General features: G+C 36.2%; 1 protein-coding gene and 1 long non-coding RNA gene across 3 annotated transcripts; one reads left to right on the top strand and one right to left on the bottom strand.

Moving 5' to 3' along the window:
• Positions 1-285: 285 nt before the first annotated feature.
• On the top strand, positions 286-16,667 carry LOC109035534 (uncharacterized). 2 transcript variants are annotated; one of them, XM_072299702.1, is made up of 12 exons: positions 286-445; positions 4,143-4,183; positions 4,951-5,009; positions 5,466-6,998; positions 7,739-7,913; positions 9,365-9,461; positions 9,741-9,839; positions 11,280-11,383; positions 11,952-12,101; positions 12,760-12,799; positions 12,830-12,909; positions 14,500-16,667. In XM_072299702.1, exons 1-12 carry the CDS (start codon positions 443-445, stop codon positions 14,684-14,686), a joined length of 2,568 nt encoding a protein of 855 aa, XP_072155803.1. In that variant the 5' UTR covers positions 286-442; the 3' UTR covers positions 14,687-16,667. The 2 variants fall into 2 exon arrangements, with proteins under 2 accessions (XP_072155803.1, XP_072155802.1); XM_072299701.1 differs by having other exon boundaries at positions 287-445; positions 12,760-12,909.
• On the bottom strand, positions 460-3,273 carry LOC140224492 (uncharacterized). Its single transcript, XR_011899759.1, has 3 exons — positions 3,032-3,273; positions 1,679-1,856; positions 460-800 (listed from the first exon to the last, which is right to left on the bottom strand). It is a non-coding gene; the product is annotated as an uncharacterized lncRNA (long non-coding RNA).
• Positions 16,668-16,949: the final 282 nt, after the last annotated feature.

Below are 16,949 nucleotides of genomic sequence, written 5' to 3' on the forward strand. Positions count from 1 at the left end.
AAGTCAAGGAATTCCACAAGCTGGGTTTAGCAGAAGTCCGTGAAAATATAGGGGAAAATTCTCAGTGGAAGTTTTGTTTGAAGGTTAGGGAAAGTCAGGTATTTCGAAACTTTTACCAGTAGAGAAAAGCCTGAAAAGGCGAATGTTGAATTTTTAGTTTTTACGAAAATTTTATATACCATTTTCGATCGGTACTTCTGAACAAGTGCGCAAATTTAAATTTCGCGGCACAATGGGGTAAATGTGGCAACATTCGATAGAATCAACGCATACAGCGCTGTCTCACGTGCACGTCGTCTCCGCGAACTACAATTTCAAAAGTTTTTCGGCAATGTGCTGCAGCTGCGCTGTGAGTTTTGTTTCGTAACGGTTTAATAATACTTCAATGTCGTTGTTTTACTTTTAATTTACTTGTTCCTAAATATCTGTGGAAATAAAAACAATGGTAAGTCCTTTCGCCATGACTAAATATCTCTAGCCATGAGCTTCTGAAGTTCTATACCCATTTTATCTAGAAATCTTTGGTGCAGGTTTCAACCATTCATGTGCTCTTGGTCACTTATTTCAGGTGCAGAAGGTTTTCTGAATTGTTGTGCCTTTTAATTTTGATTATGTATTTGCTCTCCACGCCCTCCTGAAAATCAGTTGTTGAATTGTATCAGGTTCAAGAATATTTGTCCCAGTTTCTCCTCGTACTAATTGGATCATCGCTCCAAATTAAATTAAGTTACCTCTGAATGTTCTGCTCAATACTCTTTGTCCCCCCATGAGATGAGATAGGCACGTAGGTTGATCTGAAACTTCCGAAAGAAAACTCTTGCAATGTGGAAGATTTGTTACCCTTTTATTTTTTCTATTTACTGATGGTGGTGTTCAAATCCTTCCATCAAGATTGACCATAATGTTAACTGGTTTTCAAGGCTCTAGTCATTTATCTGGCCTAACAACGTAGGTTGTACTGTACTTTTGGCGTTTGTTTGTAGGCTCAGCAACTTCGCAATGTTTGATTGTTTTTCATAAGTTTTCTTCTGTAATTTCTCCGTATGGATGCTTGCTTACCTTCGTATTATTTAAGGATCAATGAAGGTGTTCCCCACTTTTACTGTCAGTAAGTAATCTAAATTACCTATTGACAAGAAAGTTGTTATCTTATCTCATCTAGCATAGGCAACATGCATCCAGTGCTTCTTTCAGGAGCATGGCTGGCTCAAATTGGGCAATGTTTTTGGATTGAACACATCGTACTTTGCACAAATTGTACTTCATATAATGTTGCATGATGTGAATTTGAGAAGCAAGTTCTTAAGTTGATTCTTCAGGCAACTTCTGTCATTTGGTTTTCTCATTTTATCTGTGCTTCATTTCCTGGGCTGAATCTATAAGCAGCCTGAAATTGTGTGTTTGTCTGGTAAACAAGACAGTAAAACGGATTTCCGTGATCGGTCGCCAATGTGGTGAGTAATTCACCGGTTATTGGCCAGCAAGGAGATGTCTTTAGCCAGTCTATCACTCGACCCCATGAGCCACCCTCTTTGTTCACCCCAACCATGTAGATGACCAATCATCTAGCTCCGTTTCACCTTAACTTGTCTTGTTAACGGGACAACACAGAATTTCAACAATCAGGCACAGATCCCGATTAGAGCAACCATGGACAAACCTGTAAGAATGCGCTTACCTCATCAAGGAAAGGCTCTACAGAACTTCTTGTTGTCTGTTTGTACTGTCGCTGCAGTGTAACTATAGGTTGGAATTTCATTGATAGGTGACTCGTTGAGTGCCATCAGGAGATACGCAGGTTTAATTTTTTATGAGAAACTAAAATTGAGCCACCGAATCTTGTATTTCACTCTCATCTGCAATGAAGTGTAGGTAATTAGGGGTAGATTTTTGACTTTGCAACACAGGGATGTTAAGAATTTACTGCCCCCAAATTTCTTAAAAATGATTTTTTTCTCTGTCTTTTTTTTCTTCAGTTTTGTTCATTGACAAAAGTAAACTTTTACAGGGAGGGAGATATTGTCTTTCTTGAAATCCTCTATCTAGTCTCCATAACTTGCCTCCTGGAGGTCTAGCTCCCAATAATCCCCCTTAAACCTGACTGTGTTCACAGTTGCACCCGCACTGTTTTATCAAAGTTTTTAACAGTACCTCTCCCCTCTTTTTCTTCTTTCCGTACCATAATGTAGTTGAGTGTAGGAGAAGGAAACTAAACCACATCAAGTTGCGATCGTTATGATCTTTGATGCAAAGGCACCAGTACCTCCTTGTCATTCGTAACCATTTCAGCCCTTCCTTATAGTTAGTCAGAGGAAGTTCAGCAAAAAGAAAGCAAGCAGTATTAGGGTGGAACTGAGTGTTTGTTCATCCTTACCTTTCCACAAGATAAGATATGCTCAGCTTCAGAATGTAATCTCCCTACCCTTATCTGTTTGTAAGCTCTGGTCTAGGACTAGGACCTTTCTCCTCCTCACTCTCCTCACCAGTTTCCCGTTTATAGTAAGAATGGTGAATAAACGGTTCATTCAAGTTTCTACTGGACTTTTGTTTATTCCAACACTGAGGGAATAATGTCTGAGGTTTTATTCCTCCTTTAGACTCAGTGTCAGTGTTAAACATGAAACCTTTTCCATATTTAGAATGTTTCTTATCTACTTTGAATTTCTGGCAGGAAAAATTTTCCAATGAATCATGCCTGGGACAAAGTTTTTCCCATAAAGTGACTCGATTCCTTTTGCCCAACAAAATCCGATAAGCCCTAGCCATCAGCATACTAATAAGAAGTCAAACGCCTCTTATGAAAAAAGGGGAAAAAATATCAGAAATCATTTCTGGCGGAAACCTTTTGCATTTTGAATTTACCGCCTTTTCCAACGCCAGGAACGCTGGTTCGTTCCTCGTGAGTGTTCCTCCAATGCAACATAGGAACAAACGGGTATGGACCGATAAAACGGGTGGGGCACGGTGGGGTGATTCATCGATGCAAGAAGGTGACGGGGATGAGAGGGGAAATGAAGAAAATAACACCCACCTTGCAAATTCTGCCACCTTGGATTCCAAATCCTTTCAAAATTCTTCTGTCTATGGTGAAAATTTGCAGTATTACGCATCATCTGATGGTTGTTAACCGTGCATTTCTTCGACGTTTTGTCCCTCTGCCAAATTTTGCATCAACTGATGTTATCGGTGATTGTTATCATTCCTATTTGGACATATGGTCCTCGGTGATTACTAAGCTGTTCATTTATGGTTTCCCTATTAGAGACAGCCAAAGGTAAACAAGTTTACTCCTAAGTCCTAACATTCATGTCAATATCATGTCCTAAATTTAGTGAATAATGTTATTCAGCTCTATCAGTCTTAGTCTTAGAGATCATTGAGTCATTGTTTTAAGTAGATATCTTGGCTCAGATCTTCTTTTAAGATGATCTTTTGCAAAGCACGGTTCATTCAGTAAGTACTTACAAGCTTTTTTTTTTATAAAATCCTGTCTTTTGCATTTCCTTTGATATAAATCATTCATCATTTTACTTGATAATGATTGTTAAAGTGATTTTGTTGATTTACAACTGCCATGGGATCTTGTTGTTTTGAGTACAATTGAAGAATCCAAGAGTGTTTATCATTTCAAACTACAATTATTTCATTGGTGATTGAAATCGCCTATGTGTGACTTAGTAGCACATGTATATCCCATTGTTTATTGCGCACCTCATAAATCTATCTTTGAAATCCTTTCCCATTGTTATATTGTAAGCTTGATAAAGTATTCAGAATATCTGGCTACCATAGGCTGTTCAGCTGAATTATGGCTGGCTGGAAATGAAATTAATGACTGAATTCCTTGGAATTTTTTTAAAAGCAGCCATGTCCAGAGAACACTTCTGTTGTTGAGGTGTTACAAATGAAATGTTTTTGCTTGTATCCCCACTTAAACTTCTGTCTCAGAATGTTGTTGAAAATAGCCAAAGAAGGACTGGATGCAATCCTTTAGTTATTGTTCAGTTTTTCAGAAAACTTATTCGTGGAGTACGGAGAGTAATAGTTCAGTAGCGTTTTCGTCAAATAAATAATTTTGTATGTCTTTAATTTTTAGGAACTAATCATCATACATCCTAATAACTGTTGACTTTTTGTTCCAGGGTTCAACGTCCGGCATTAGTGCAGATCATTTAATTTCAGGGTAAGTACATTATCAAGTTCTCCATTTTCAGACAAACTTTTCATTATTTTTAGCAGTAATATCTTTCCACCGTCAGGTAGGAAGGCCCAGTTTAGATCAAGGAATCTATCTGTCATGTTATTTTTGATAAGCTACATGGATGGCTGAAGTAAATAAAATATGCATCCTCACTGCATTGTTTAAATAAAATCTCCTATCAGGCTCAAGTTTTTTCAAAGAATAACAAATAAATTGTCCCATTTACTATCAAGTAATATTTCTCAGTAAATGAAGAAAATTCACAGATGATCTTTAAAAGAATTTTAATGTTCTCAAGTAATGTTTCCCAATTCCCGCTTTGGCCATTGACTTCCAAAATTTTTATATTTTGTATTTACCATTATTTACACGAACAGTTGTTCTAAATCGACTAAAAATATTTCAAATTTAAATCTTAGAGTCACAAAATTCAAAAAATCTGTTCATTTTTCTATACTTTTCCATTTTTAGTTTTTGAAAAGGGGGAAAATATATATATTTGTCTTAAACTCATGAACTTCCTCTAGTTGTGCATAAGCAAAGGCTCTTGCATTTTCTGCTATTGAAAATGCTATGAACTCTGTTATGAAATGAACTATAGAGAAAAGTAATGATTTCAGTACATGATCTATAGCGTACTTTTCCTCAACTTTTCTAAACTGATCGATGCACCAGCTAATCTTTAAACTTTTTTTCTACATTTGCTTGCAATTTTTATCCCTAATTTTTTTTGCATATTGCATTTTCAGAGTTTCTATTGGAGAGAACTTGAGGCCAGGAGGACCTACCGTACTGAATCATAGTCTTAGTAAGTTCCTTTAACTCTTCATTCTTGCTCCTTTCTCTTTTTTTATTTCAAAAACTTGAACTGTTCAAAATTTTACCTCACTTTTTCTGAAACCACCTCAAGACGCAATATCAAATTTATTCAAATGAGTGCATTCAGAATTCTTTTATAATCATCCTCTCGTCAAAAAGCAATTCCACTCTTCAGAAAATTCGTCAATGAGTGGTATAAATTCATATGAATGAATGTTAGTCATTCTGATCATTTAAACGATGAATGACGTCGGCTTATCTTGTTTTTGTAATAAAGGAATAATCAGGGAACCTTGAAAAGATTTATGGCTTTTCTGTTGTCATCGGCAGAAATGTGTACAACTATCAGAGCAGCATCTGAAAATCAGTGTTTCAGATCCAAGGAAATTCCATGTTTTTGTAAAAGTTTGTTTTCTCATATTAGTTTTTTCTCTTTTTTTTTCAGATACCACGTATGAGTATGAGGAAGAGGATTCTAGTTTCTCCAATCCAAATAGGAACTTGAATCTTACGTGTCTCGCGGATCAGCTGAACAATTTGCACTTAGGCACTCCGTGTCCTCCGAAAAAAAATCCATTCAGCTCTGCCAATACATTTTTCACCGGATCTGAAAGTGGTAACTCCTCGTACAAGTCTGCTCAAAACTTTGATGAGTCTGAGAGTAGTCTGAGTGTGTCAGGCATAGAGATTAGCAACGGCTTGAAAACTCCATGTTCGGAGGGAGAAGACACTTTCTACACCAATTCTGAAGTACCCTCTGTGGAAAAGGAAGAGTCAACATCTGGTAACAAATACCTCTCTGCCAAGTCATCTACCGATACAGAAAATCAAGTAGATGATGCTATAAGCTCAGATCTCTCTGAAGGAAGTTACAAAGTTCAGAAAGAATTAGATACATGTGACCTAAACCGCAGCAAGGATATTTCTAAGCTTAACGTGCCGGAAAATTCCCCTGGAGAAGAAATTGTTTCACCGTCCTTGTTGCAAGAGGAACCAACAAGCCAATTTGAACCGTCTCCAAAACTCCACGTCGAAAATACTCAGTCAGAAAATTGTGTCAGTTCATCAGGGCTTTCAGTGGAATCAGAGCAAGCAGCTACGCATTCTGTCAAACCAGCTCAATACATAAATCCAGAAAATCGTAGTCGCTCATCAGAAGAGCATAACACTTCAGCCAGAGACTCAACTGGTGATTCAAAACAAGTAAGAGAGTCCGAGCAAGTAACGCAACAGCCTGAGGAGACTATTGCTCCCAAAGAATCACCCAAAGTAAGAGATGAGAAATTCTCAGAACTAGGAAATGGTAATAGCCCTCCTAAACAAAGAATTACTGCCCTTGAACAGGCCGAAAAGTGCCCTCTGAATAATTCAGAACAGGTTGCTGAAAAGGAAGGTGAAGATAGAGATAAGAAACCTGAAAAGTACACAAGCCCACCAGAATCATGCCGAGTTTCTCCACCTGAAAAAGGTACCCAGTTTGAAGTACATATCGACCAACTGAAGCAATCCTCTGAGCGAAACAGCACAGAACTTACTAGTGATGACAAAAAACTTGGCCGTGAAAAGGTAGAAGATTCCTCTCACGCAGAAGTAATCAATAAACTGCAAGAATTGTGCTCATGCCCAGTTAAGCAAACTAGTCCTTCAAAATCAGAAAAAATCAATGATGCACAGAAAGATTTAGCTCAGTCAGGGGCGCAGCAAACAAGTATCAGTCAACCGAAAACTGAAACAGTTCAGCCTACTGAAAACTCAGGAAGCGCAAAAGCCGGACTGTTCGAACAATCCCTTGATTTAGACCCTGAGACGGTTCGATCCCTAGAATTGTTCAAAGCGTCCAAAAAAAAGTCAGCTGAAAGTGATCGACTTTCTTTGGATTCGGAGAAACAGGAGACATTCTTAGATACGTTAGCGGAACCAGACGAATTCAGTGCAAGCTGGAACAGTGAAGCTGGTCCAGCCACAGCAGCAGAAGAAAGTAAGTTCACAACGCAACAAAATTCTATTATTTTGATCTAAATTAGAAAAAAAAGTTCATGATTCATTTAAATTAATATTTGTTATTCAAACTTTTCCTCACAAGCACTACTGGTGAGTCCCTTTCCACGAACAGTTCCTCTGTTGTTCTTGGAAGTCTGTTCTTTTTTGCTGAAAGCTGCTTTATTGGCATCATATTTAGGTAGTCTGAAGCAAAAATTTCATCAAAGCTGAAAGAGTAACCTATTAAATTTCAATGGACACCATGATCAATGAAGTATACAATTTTCGTTTAACCATCAAAACCTGCAATTTCTATTGTAAAATCGAATCTACAGCAGGCCTTGGCTAGAGGAAAAACAAGGGTTTTATTATATGGAAAATGGCTCTAAAATCACAATTAGTGCATTGACAAAGTCCAAAATCTGCTTCTTTCCTCACAAGCTGTTGAAGATATTTGCACTTTTGTAAGTAAAATACAGGGGTGCACAATATACTTGATCACGCGATAAATTATCGCGTGAAATTGTGGAAGCATAGTAAAATGTGCACCCCTGGTTATAAAATAGTATATTTTGGCGAAGATGTAATTTGATACTCATGACTCCCGAGAACTTTGATTGCTGTGTTTTTGTTCGTACCTTAATGCTAATTTTTGGAAAGTCCAATGAAGATTTCTAAAACCTTTAAAATTTATCTGATTCGATTGCCCTTGTTTCATGGTCCATTTTCTTTTTCCAGTTTTCTGTGATCCTGCATCATTTGATTTTCTTGTACAGAGGGGTAACAATAACATCAGTTCTAATTTGTACAAGAAGTCCTTGTTTGTACGATTTGATCCATTAGTCAACGCTCAATCTCCAACTCAAATAGAGAGACATTTAACCGCATCTTTAAAAATGGCCGATAATAATTGGTAAGTTTGAATACACGAATCTATCATGAGGGTACGCAGTGAAACTTTCACAAAATATATCAGTCAGGGAATTATATTACATTTTTCTCCCCCCCCCCCTCAGGCAAATCTTGAGAAGTCAAAAAATTTTGCTGTGAAAGTTAACAGACTCTCTGGCTCTACTCTTCAATATTTTAATACTCACCAACTGCATGCCCTAATCGGCCTTGTGATCGAAGGGAGTTGAAACGACCACATTTTCGAAATCAAGTCTCTTTTTGAATTCATGAATTAATTTTTAAAGAATTGACTGTTTAAGCTTAAACAGCAAAAGGAGGAAGCTTTTTCCGCACAAGTCTTGTACTTAAAATGCTTTAAAACAATTATTGACTCACTTGCGACATATTTCTTGTCTGGCGGCAGATGCGTTTCGAGCTCCGCACTTGGCTCAAAACGCATCTGCCGCTAAAGGAATGATACATCGCAAGTTCGTCAATAATTTGTTTTAAAACATTTTAAACAAAAGGAGGGTTATCGATGAGAGCCGTCTTAAGGCCCACCTTGCATTTCCTGAACTATATGATTATTTGCTTATTGAAGATCTGTTTTTTAGAGAATGTATCATGATCTGGTAATTTTTGGTCTCTTTTTGAGTCTCACACTGGCCTGAAATTGAGTCAGAGGGCCGATTATAACGAAAAATGCTGGTTTTTCGGCATTCGGCGGCAAAGCTGTACAACCTACATTTTTCGTCAAAATTTGCCCTAACACCCATATTTAGACCATCATTTGGCCCAAAAAGAGACTAAAAATGACCAAATCACTATGCATTCTGTTAAATATAGGCCTTCAATGAGCAAAGAATTGTATTCATAAGGAAATTTAGGGTAGCTCAAAAACGTCCTCAATTGATACCCCTCCTTTGAATTATTTAGGGCTGGGCAAATATTTGAGTTAGGATATTTTTTCTGGTCTCTGGATTCTAACTCGAGCCATGAAACCTAGAATTTTTGAACCTATTTGACCTAATGTAGGTAATTTGAATGTCTTGTGAGATATTTCGTTAGAATGCATGCGTATGTGATAGTGAGATAGTGATGTATTTAGCGGGTTGAGAGCAGTCTAATTGCCCAACCATAAATAATCACAGGGGTGGGCGATTGGAGATCCGAATCAGAGGAGACAAGAAACTTCCCTTGCCTCTCTTTTTGCCAATGAGTACCAGAGTTTGAGGCATCGCGTCTATTGTTGTTGGACTGTCTACATCGGGGGAGGATAAACAGAAAAAACCCATCTGATTGTAGTTTGTGGTGGGTATTTCATGATCGCACTCACTTTTATATTTGTGCACCCTATCGAGCCTAATACCAACACTTACTGCCGTAGAAGTGTCCAAATAATGTTGATCTTTATCTAATTTCAAAGGCTTGTTTCTGCATTGTAGCTTCTAATCATTTTATGTCTCATTTCAGTGGTGAAGAAATTCAAAAATCCCAATCGAAGAAAAGTCTGAGTCCAGTCAGGACGCCCCTGAAAAATCCAGCTCTAGAGGCTGTTGGGAAACTGATAGTAAGTTGTATTATCACATCTAATTTCAAAGCTGAGGATTTTTTCAATATAATTATTTTTCTTCTTATATTAAATCATTTAAACCACTACTATTTCTCCTTGAAGGTAAATAAATATTGGCACAGTAGCAAACTCAGCTAAAATACTGGTTTGTCTTGGATTCAAACACTACATTACAATCTTTGTATGGAATGATTCACCCATTTTGCTGTGCAATTCCTGTTTCTTGCTGCCTTATTGGGAAGTATCTAATGAACTCTTTTACTTTTCTATTTGCAGGAAGCCTCGCCAAGTGTACCCGGAGTTGATTCCTCAGCGTTAGAAGCGGATTTGGCTAAACTGCGTGAACTTTTAGTTCAACAAGAAAAGGAATACAAAGTAAGCTTGTTTTAAAAAAAATTGAACAGAAACTTTGGAACTTTAATTTATCCAATAAGTGCTTGCTAAAATCTATTAACATTTTAAAAATATTTCTAATGGATAGTTTTCAATTATGATATTTTTACAATTCAGAGGTTTCTTGATGAGATATATTGCCAACTAGTTAGAAATTCAGCCGACTTGCGTTTTCTCTCAGATCTAATCAGATTTGCCATGCCAACAGTACAATTGGTTTGGGACAAGTCAGGGTAAATATTTGAAAATCTTGAATATTAGATGTTTAATATTTTTCAGATTTTAGATTCAAACTTACACCTTAAACTGAAGTTCTCGTATGTACTATATAAACCAATGTTCGAAATTTTGAGTATTTTTGTAAGATATAAAATATTTCGCAAGATATCCCATTAGAATGTGTGCATTAGCCCTAGTGAAATTGTGACTTCTCTCTGCAAGTTTGGAGCGGTCTGATCGTCCAATTGTTGATAATCTCAGGGGCGGGCGACTGCAAATCAATATCGGAGGAGTTTAAGAACTTCCCTCTTTTTTTCATGGGCCCAGAAAACCTGGAAAGTTAGAGAATTTCATGAGAAGTGTCAGCATGGCAATCTCAGCCGGTGCCATTCTAGAAAGAGCCAACAATCTTTAAGTGTCTTTCATCTTAACTTTAACCTGTAAAAGTGGAGATTTTGTTCATAGTCTAGTAAAAGTCAGTGTACTTAAAATAGGAACAAAAGTGTATTTGCCTTCAGGAAAAACACAAATAAATATAAGTGGGAGTGTTGCTTGAATGTCAAGGAAAGTCAGAGAATCAGAAAATGAAGGAACTTCGAAAATCCTGGTAGAATTGCACTCTAATCTGGCAATATGGCACCTTCACCATGATAGACTAGAATTTTAAATACGAATAACAATGAAAGTTAATTATCATGTGGAGGTCGCACAAGAAATTACATGATTTAAAGATTACTCACTTGCGTGTAATAATGTAATAATAATAAAATACCTCTGTTCAAGTGAATAATTTTTAAATTTTCGATGAGAATTTCAAGTGGCTTTTTCTGGAAATGATGTTTTTTGAACTGCTAACTTCAAATTGCTGTTACTGTGGATTGACATAACTTATCTAGTCTCAAAATGTTTGATGCATACTCTCTACTCTCTGGTATTAATAATTCATTTCAGAGTTTGGTAGATCAAAAGCTCTCTTTTCTTGTGGATCGTCCCAGTTTGCCAGGCTGTGAAATAAAATATGGACATTTTACATAGGTTTAATTAAGGAAAAGTATCTGCCAATGGTGGATTGTTACATATACCGTTCTTAAAAAGTAATAGAACATTAAGGACAGCATTTTGAAGGAAATGATAATATTTTGTCAGAAGTTTCTAGATTTGGTTTCAACATTCCATGTTTATTTCTTTTTTTTTTTTTTTCAGGAAAAAATAAAGAAATTGGAAAAAAATGAAGCAAAACTCGAGAAAGAAATTAGCGAAAAAAATAAAGAAATGCAAGGAATGACAAGGAGTAAAGAACAGATGAAGTAAGTTGTCTTAAATCGTAAATTTCTGTCCTTTCAAACTGTAACGAAAGTGATTTTCCTTGAGATCAAAGTTAAATTGAATACTGTTGGTGAGACTTGACATCTTCTCACTCAGTAAATGAATGTGCACAATAGTCTTTGTCATGATCTTATTTTTTTCATTCTTATTATTTTACCATTCTTTATCTCAAAAGTACTTTCATCAAACCCATTCTTTTTCAGCCAAGTCTCAAAGATCAAAATTTTCTGAATTTACTATCTGAACTGAATTTTTTCATAGAGTGGCAGCAACGATAGCAAACTTCATCAACATATATCTCAAATCCCCCCTTTCTCATCCTTCTACACTGAATTGCTGCCATAGAATCAATTTTTGAATTTTCCTTGAGCCTAATTTTGCAGAAATCTTCCCTATATGCTTCATCGCAGATGTCAAAGTTGATCCTTTGTAAAAGTGCATCAAATTACACAGCAAGTTAAGCTGGTAATGCCTTGTACTTCAAGTCTTGAGTTTGAAAATTCCAGGAAAAGATAATCATGTTCGAGTTTGTGTTTCTTTTTTTTTCAGTGCAATCGTGGTTGAATATGAGAAAACAATCACACAAATGGTCAGTCATAAAGAAGGGTTTGACAGCAGATTGAAAGCAGTGGAAAATGAGAGGGACACCGCTGCACAGCATTTGAATAATTTAGAAATAGCGTTCAACGATGTGCATCAGTAAGTTAATTCTAAACTCTTTAGCGTATGATTACAGTATGTTAAAAGGTATTATCCTTAGGAGAACATGACAACAGGAGCTGTATTTGATTTAGCATAGAGTCTTACCTGTCTCAAGACAGTGCTGAATATCCCTATTTCGTTTGATTGTCACGGAGTGTAAGGAAACAATTTTTTACACAACGTAACGCAGTTGCAATAAACATTAAGTTTAAGCACTTATTGAGTACTTCATTAAGTACTTGTCCTTTGAGGCCAAAACGATTTTTCCTGCACCAACTTTTTCAGTCTCTGCGCAACTTGTTTTGTTCATTGGACATTATCACTTTTCTGAGTTGGTGTATTTGTGTTCTCACCGATTTAATGGCATGATGTATAATGAACATATATGTAAACTATTAAGATTGAAAAAAGGAAGTGTCATTAAAATGTGTTTAAGTTTGCATCTTAATTTCGGTTCTGTACAAGTGGCAACCAAATTTTCCTATTCCATTTTGCAAATTCTAAAAGGTGTGAAGGATCATATTGCGTGTTTCCTGAGCTTGACAGTTTTACGCTCACTCGCCACTTCTCTTGGCATGCACTAGGAAGGATGTACATCGTTTAAAAATCTGCTGAAGTCTCAGAATTTTTATGATTTCCCCTGTTCTTATTGCAGAAAATATGAGCGATGCAAAGCTGTTATAGAAAGTTTGAAACAGAATGAAGACGTTCTCAAAGCCAGTGTTCAGGAGTATGATGCTGCCATCAAGAAACAAGAAAATAAGTATGAAATGTTGAAACAGCACGCCAAAAGCCAATTAGAAAAGTAAGGAAATTTATTATATTTACATTTTCAATTTGATCAAATAACCTGGCCTGTAAAATTATTTGAGTATAAATTTGGCATGAGGATGATGCAATTGCATCTGATCCCAGAACTTAGAATCTAATGTCAGGTGAATTTTGAGGAGCATATGGAGTGCTCTGAGTAGGTTAAAACAGTCTGATTATTGAGTTTTATGTTTAATCAACAAAACATCAACCATTTATACATTGCTTTGTAGATAAAGAGCTTTGTCTCGTCTTATCCTCCGATGTAGCTTCAAGGACTTCAAGTAGTCGTCCCTGAAGCTTTTAAAATTTTGACTACTAACGAAAGAACAGGGCCACTAAAGCAGGAAAAATTAACTAATGACCTCGGAATTAAAACGAACAAGATTTGTTGGTTTTTGGAAGTTAGTCCCTTTTTCCATGCACAGCTAAAGTTTGTTTTTGAGTGCGGCATTTTGCACCCAAGCAAAGCCTAAAACTGAACTGATAAACGCAAAAAATAATCAAGGGTTTAATTTAAATTCCAGAGAAAATTTAGTTTTCACAAACTGATTGCGGTAGACGCCCGAGTTGCATAGACAGTAAGTTGGAATTTTGTAGCCAACATGCGTTAAAAATCAGCATAGAGCTGAAAATCTCAATTCAGCTCCTGCAAAGCAATCCAGAAGAAAGTGGCTTTAATCCCCAGGTATCATTAAGGGATTTGCCACCCTAAGTAAATGGAGCACATTAAGCAGAAAGGAACTAGCCCACATCAGTTATTGCCAAGTTTAACTGGGCAATTTAATTTTTTACACGAAAACTTTGCGCAAATTCCAGTGAATTTTCTGCATGGTACGAAATAAATTCCTTAAACCGCTCGAAAGAATCCGCACAAATGTTCTCTTCTTCAAAATTAAATAGTCCAGTTAAACTTGGCAATAACTATTGTGGCCTGGTTCCTCTCTGCTTAATGCGGTCCAAATCAGGAAATCATGAACTGTGTACCCATCTATTCCTTTATGTTCTAACAATTGCGGGGGAAAATTCACCTCAAGAAGATTGCTGAATTATGCCAGAGCCCTGTAATGCAATGGTTATGGTTTTTCGGAAACCGGCCTAATTCCTCTTTTTTGTTCAAACGGTGCCTTACTAAAACCTCACCAAAAATGCGTGGGACATAAGGAGTTTGTAAAGAAAAGGCAAGGAAAAAGCAAGGAATATTAAGAATTTTGGGAAAAGGAATTTTTGGAAAAGTAAGGAAAAAGCAAGGAAAAGGTACTGAAAATGTAAGGAATTTTAATGACAGAGCACCAGTACTACTCTGGTCCTTGTAGTCACTGATGCTGCAATAGTTTTACCTACAAAACTGTGCCTGAAAAAGCCAAAAAATTTACTTTCTAGCCCTTTTTTTCTTACACTAGTACAAAGAACATTATGACCCTGAAACTTACGTGTTCCAAAGGATCCAAGGGTGAAATCTACTGGTGACAGAAAATTTGACAAGTCTGGGGAGGAGGGAAAGAAAATTTTCTTAGACACCCTGTAATAACTTATTCCTTGTTTTCAACATTTATTTAATTATGTTATTATTACATTATTTCAGAGCTAACCAAGAGTTGGATGTGCGAACGAAATCCCAAGAAGCGGAGTCAGCAAAATTGCGTGCCCTCCTGAAGAAAGCGGAATTAAGAGTATCGTCGTTAGAAATAACCTTAGAACAAAAAACCAAAGAGAACCAAGAGCTCATGAAAATCTGTGATGAACTTATCAACAAAGTTGGATCAAGTTGAGCTCCCTGTTTGGTAGTGGTGCGGCAGGAAGTGTCTATGTAAAATTATTAAATACCTAGGGACTTGTACGTTTTACAACTCCTCAGTTGATGATTTTATTTTGATATCGCCAGTCATCGTCTTTTTTGCTAATCAGAGTTACTTAAACATTTGAAAAGATTCCTGTACATAGTGATAATTTATGTTGAACTGACCTCTAATTTTTTTATGTTATTTTATCTTTTTTAGTTGAGTGCATTTGATGTCATCATCATCATTTTAAGATTTAATCATAATGGTTCAATGCTTAAAAAAAGTATTATTTTTGCAGTAGTATTTGCTGCGAAGGTAAATTGTTACTTCCGAGCACCAGAAACCTCACCTAATAGCTTGTTTAACGTCTCTCGGTCATAGATTTTGTGTCCTTTCAGGCAGTTATTCATTCCTGCTAAAATTTTTCTTTTATATGAAGTACTAAATTTGTTCGTTCGCACGCAGGTGCAAAATACTCGCATGAATTTTCATGCTTTAAAATTCAAAAAAAGAATAATTTTTGCAGTAAAAATTGATACCATCGTTGTTTTGTCACCTTCTGGCCAAAGTATCACAAGCGGCATTTTTACCGAAATTGAGTTATGAATAGTTTCGATTTTACAAGATGCATTTACATTTGAAAATAATACTTTTTTTAAAACAAAAATGTAGAAATACGAGTAAAAATCGATCAAGGTTAACGTACTTTCGTTTTACAAGCGCTATTTGGGAGATAAGTATCACAAGCGCCAGGTTCGGCAACCGCCCACCTTTCTGATTGTTTGCAATTTTTGTTACAGCGACCCTTGGAATGACTTGTATCTAAATTATTTTCGTATGTAAATGCATCTCGTTTTTTCGAACCTAAGATTCGTTTTTACAATAAAAATAAATAAATATGGAAAATACTCCGTAGAAGCTGATGAACTTTTGTATCACAAGCGCCATATTCTCACATGGCGCACCAAGTTGGGTAATTACTCATCTTTAGAATTGTTTTTGAAGTTTCAGTATAAGTTACACCTGTAATGACCTGGAGCAATTCGTCACTTTTCGAGTTTCTGGCCGGAGTATCACAAGCGCTATTTGTATCGAAATTTAGTTATGGATGGTTTTGAATTAATAAGATGTATTTACTTATGAATATAATAATTTTTTTTTTCAAACTAAAAATGAATAAATATGGAAAAAATCTCTGTTAAATTTTATGGGCACCTGTATCACAAGCGCCATGATTTCTCAGAATGCCCCAAGAACAGGGCACCACAAGTGCCAATTTTCAAAGAAAGAAATGTTTTTCAAAAGAACCTTTATTAAAATTCAAGCCAGGAAGTTTTGCTGGAGTGGTATTTCAAGTTTCAAGCCGAAACTCCGTCTGAGGCGGTCGCCTTTGTGTCTCCTGAAAAGTTGGCAAAGTGACGCTCGTGATACTTTGGCCGGAAGGTGATGGTTTGTGGTCGTCAAAATCCGCTTTTGTGATACTTTCCTCCAAACATTGGTCTTATGTTTTGTCTTTTTCTCAACTTTATTGTTTGTTTCATGCATTTAATCTTTTTTATTTTACTTGAAAGTGGGTTTTTTTCCTTGTGCAGGAAAATCAGAGGGATTTGAAACCATCAATGTTATGTAATCAATAGTATTTTATTTTAGAAAATTTGTTCTTCTTAAACTAGTTTTTGTTGGCTAAAATTGGAAACCCTGTTTTAATTACTGTCTTCAAACATTTCTTTGTCTATTTTATGTTTCTATGAAAGAAATTGATCGTACCGTATTGCCGAGAATTTTCACTGATTATCCTTGGCTCAAAAGTAAATAGCAATTTATAATTGAAAAAATGATGTATACATCGGCCCTCCGATTTTGAAGAAGAAAAAACAAGGTTTCTGAGTTTAGTGAAGGAACTTATCTTCGTGTGAATGAGGAACAAAACAAATTACTTTTTTAATAAAATCCGATTTTAACTCCGTTATTTTTAGTGTTTCTCTCTTTTTTTTCTTTTCAGCGTTTCCCTTTTCTCTTAATTGTGCCAATGGTATTCAAAAGTTCGCCGGATGAAATGACCATCTCAATGGAAAACTTTAACCATCTTTCTTATTAATTAGTAACTGTCTGTAGGGAAAGAGATGGTAAACGCCAAATTGAGGAGACTCGATGGAAGAGTGTCTTAAATTTTGAAACAAGAAACCACTATCTCTGGCTTTTCCATTTAAAGCACTTATCTGCATAAGGAAACTATTGGCACATACATTGT

Source organism: Bemisia tabaci, chromosome 4 (genome assembly GCF_918797505.1).
Source record: "Bemisia tabaci chromosome 4, PGI_BMITA_v3".
Taxonomy (NCBI): domain Eukaryota; kingdom Metazoa; phylum Arthropoda; class Insecta; order Hemiptera; family Aleyrodidae; genus Bemisia; species Bemisia tabaci.

Coding starts and splice junctions, on each gene's coding strand:
- LOC109035534 (XM_072299701.1), top strand. Junction 4,184..4,950: donor GCAGATCATTTAATTTCAGG/GTAAGTACATTA, acceptor TTGCATTTTCAG/AGTTTCTATTGGAGAGAACT. Junction 12,910..14,499: donor GCCAAAAGCCAATTAGAAAA/GTAAGGAAATTT, acceptor ACATTATTTCAG/AGCTAACCAAGAGTTGGATG.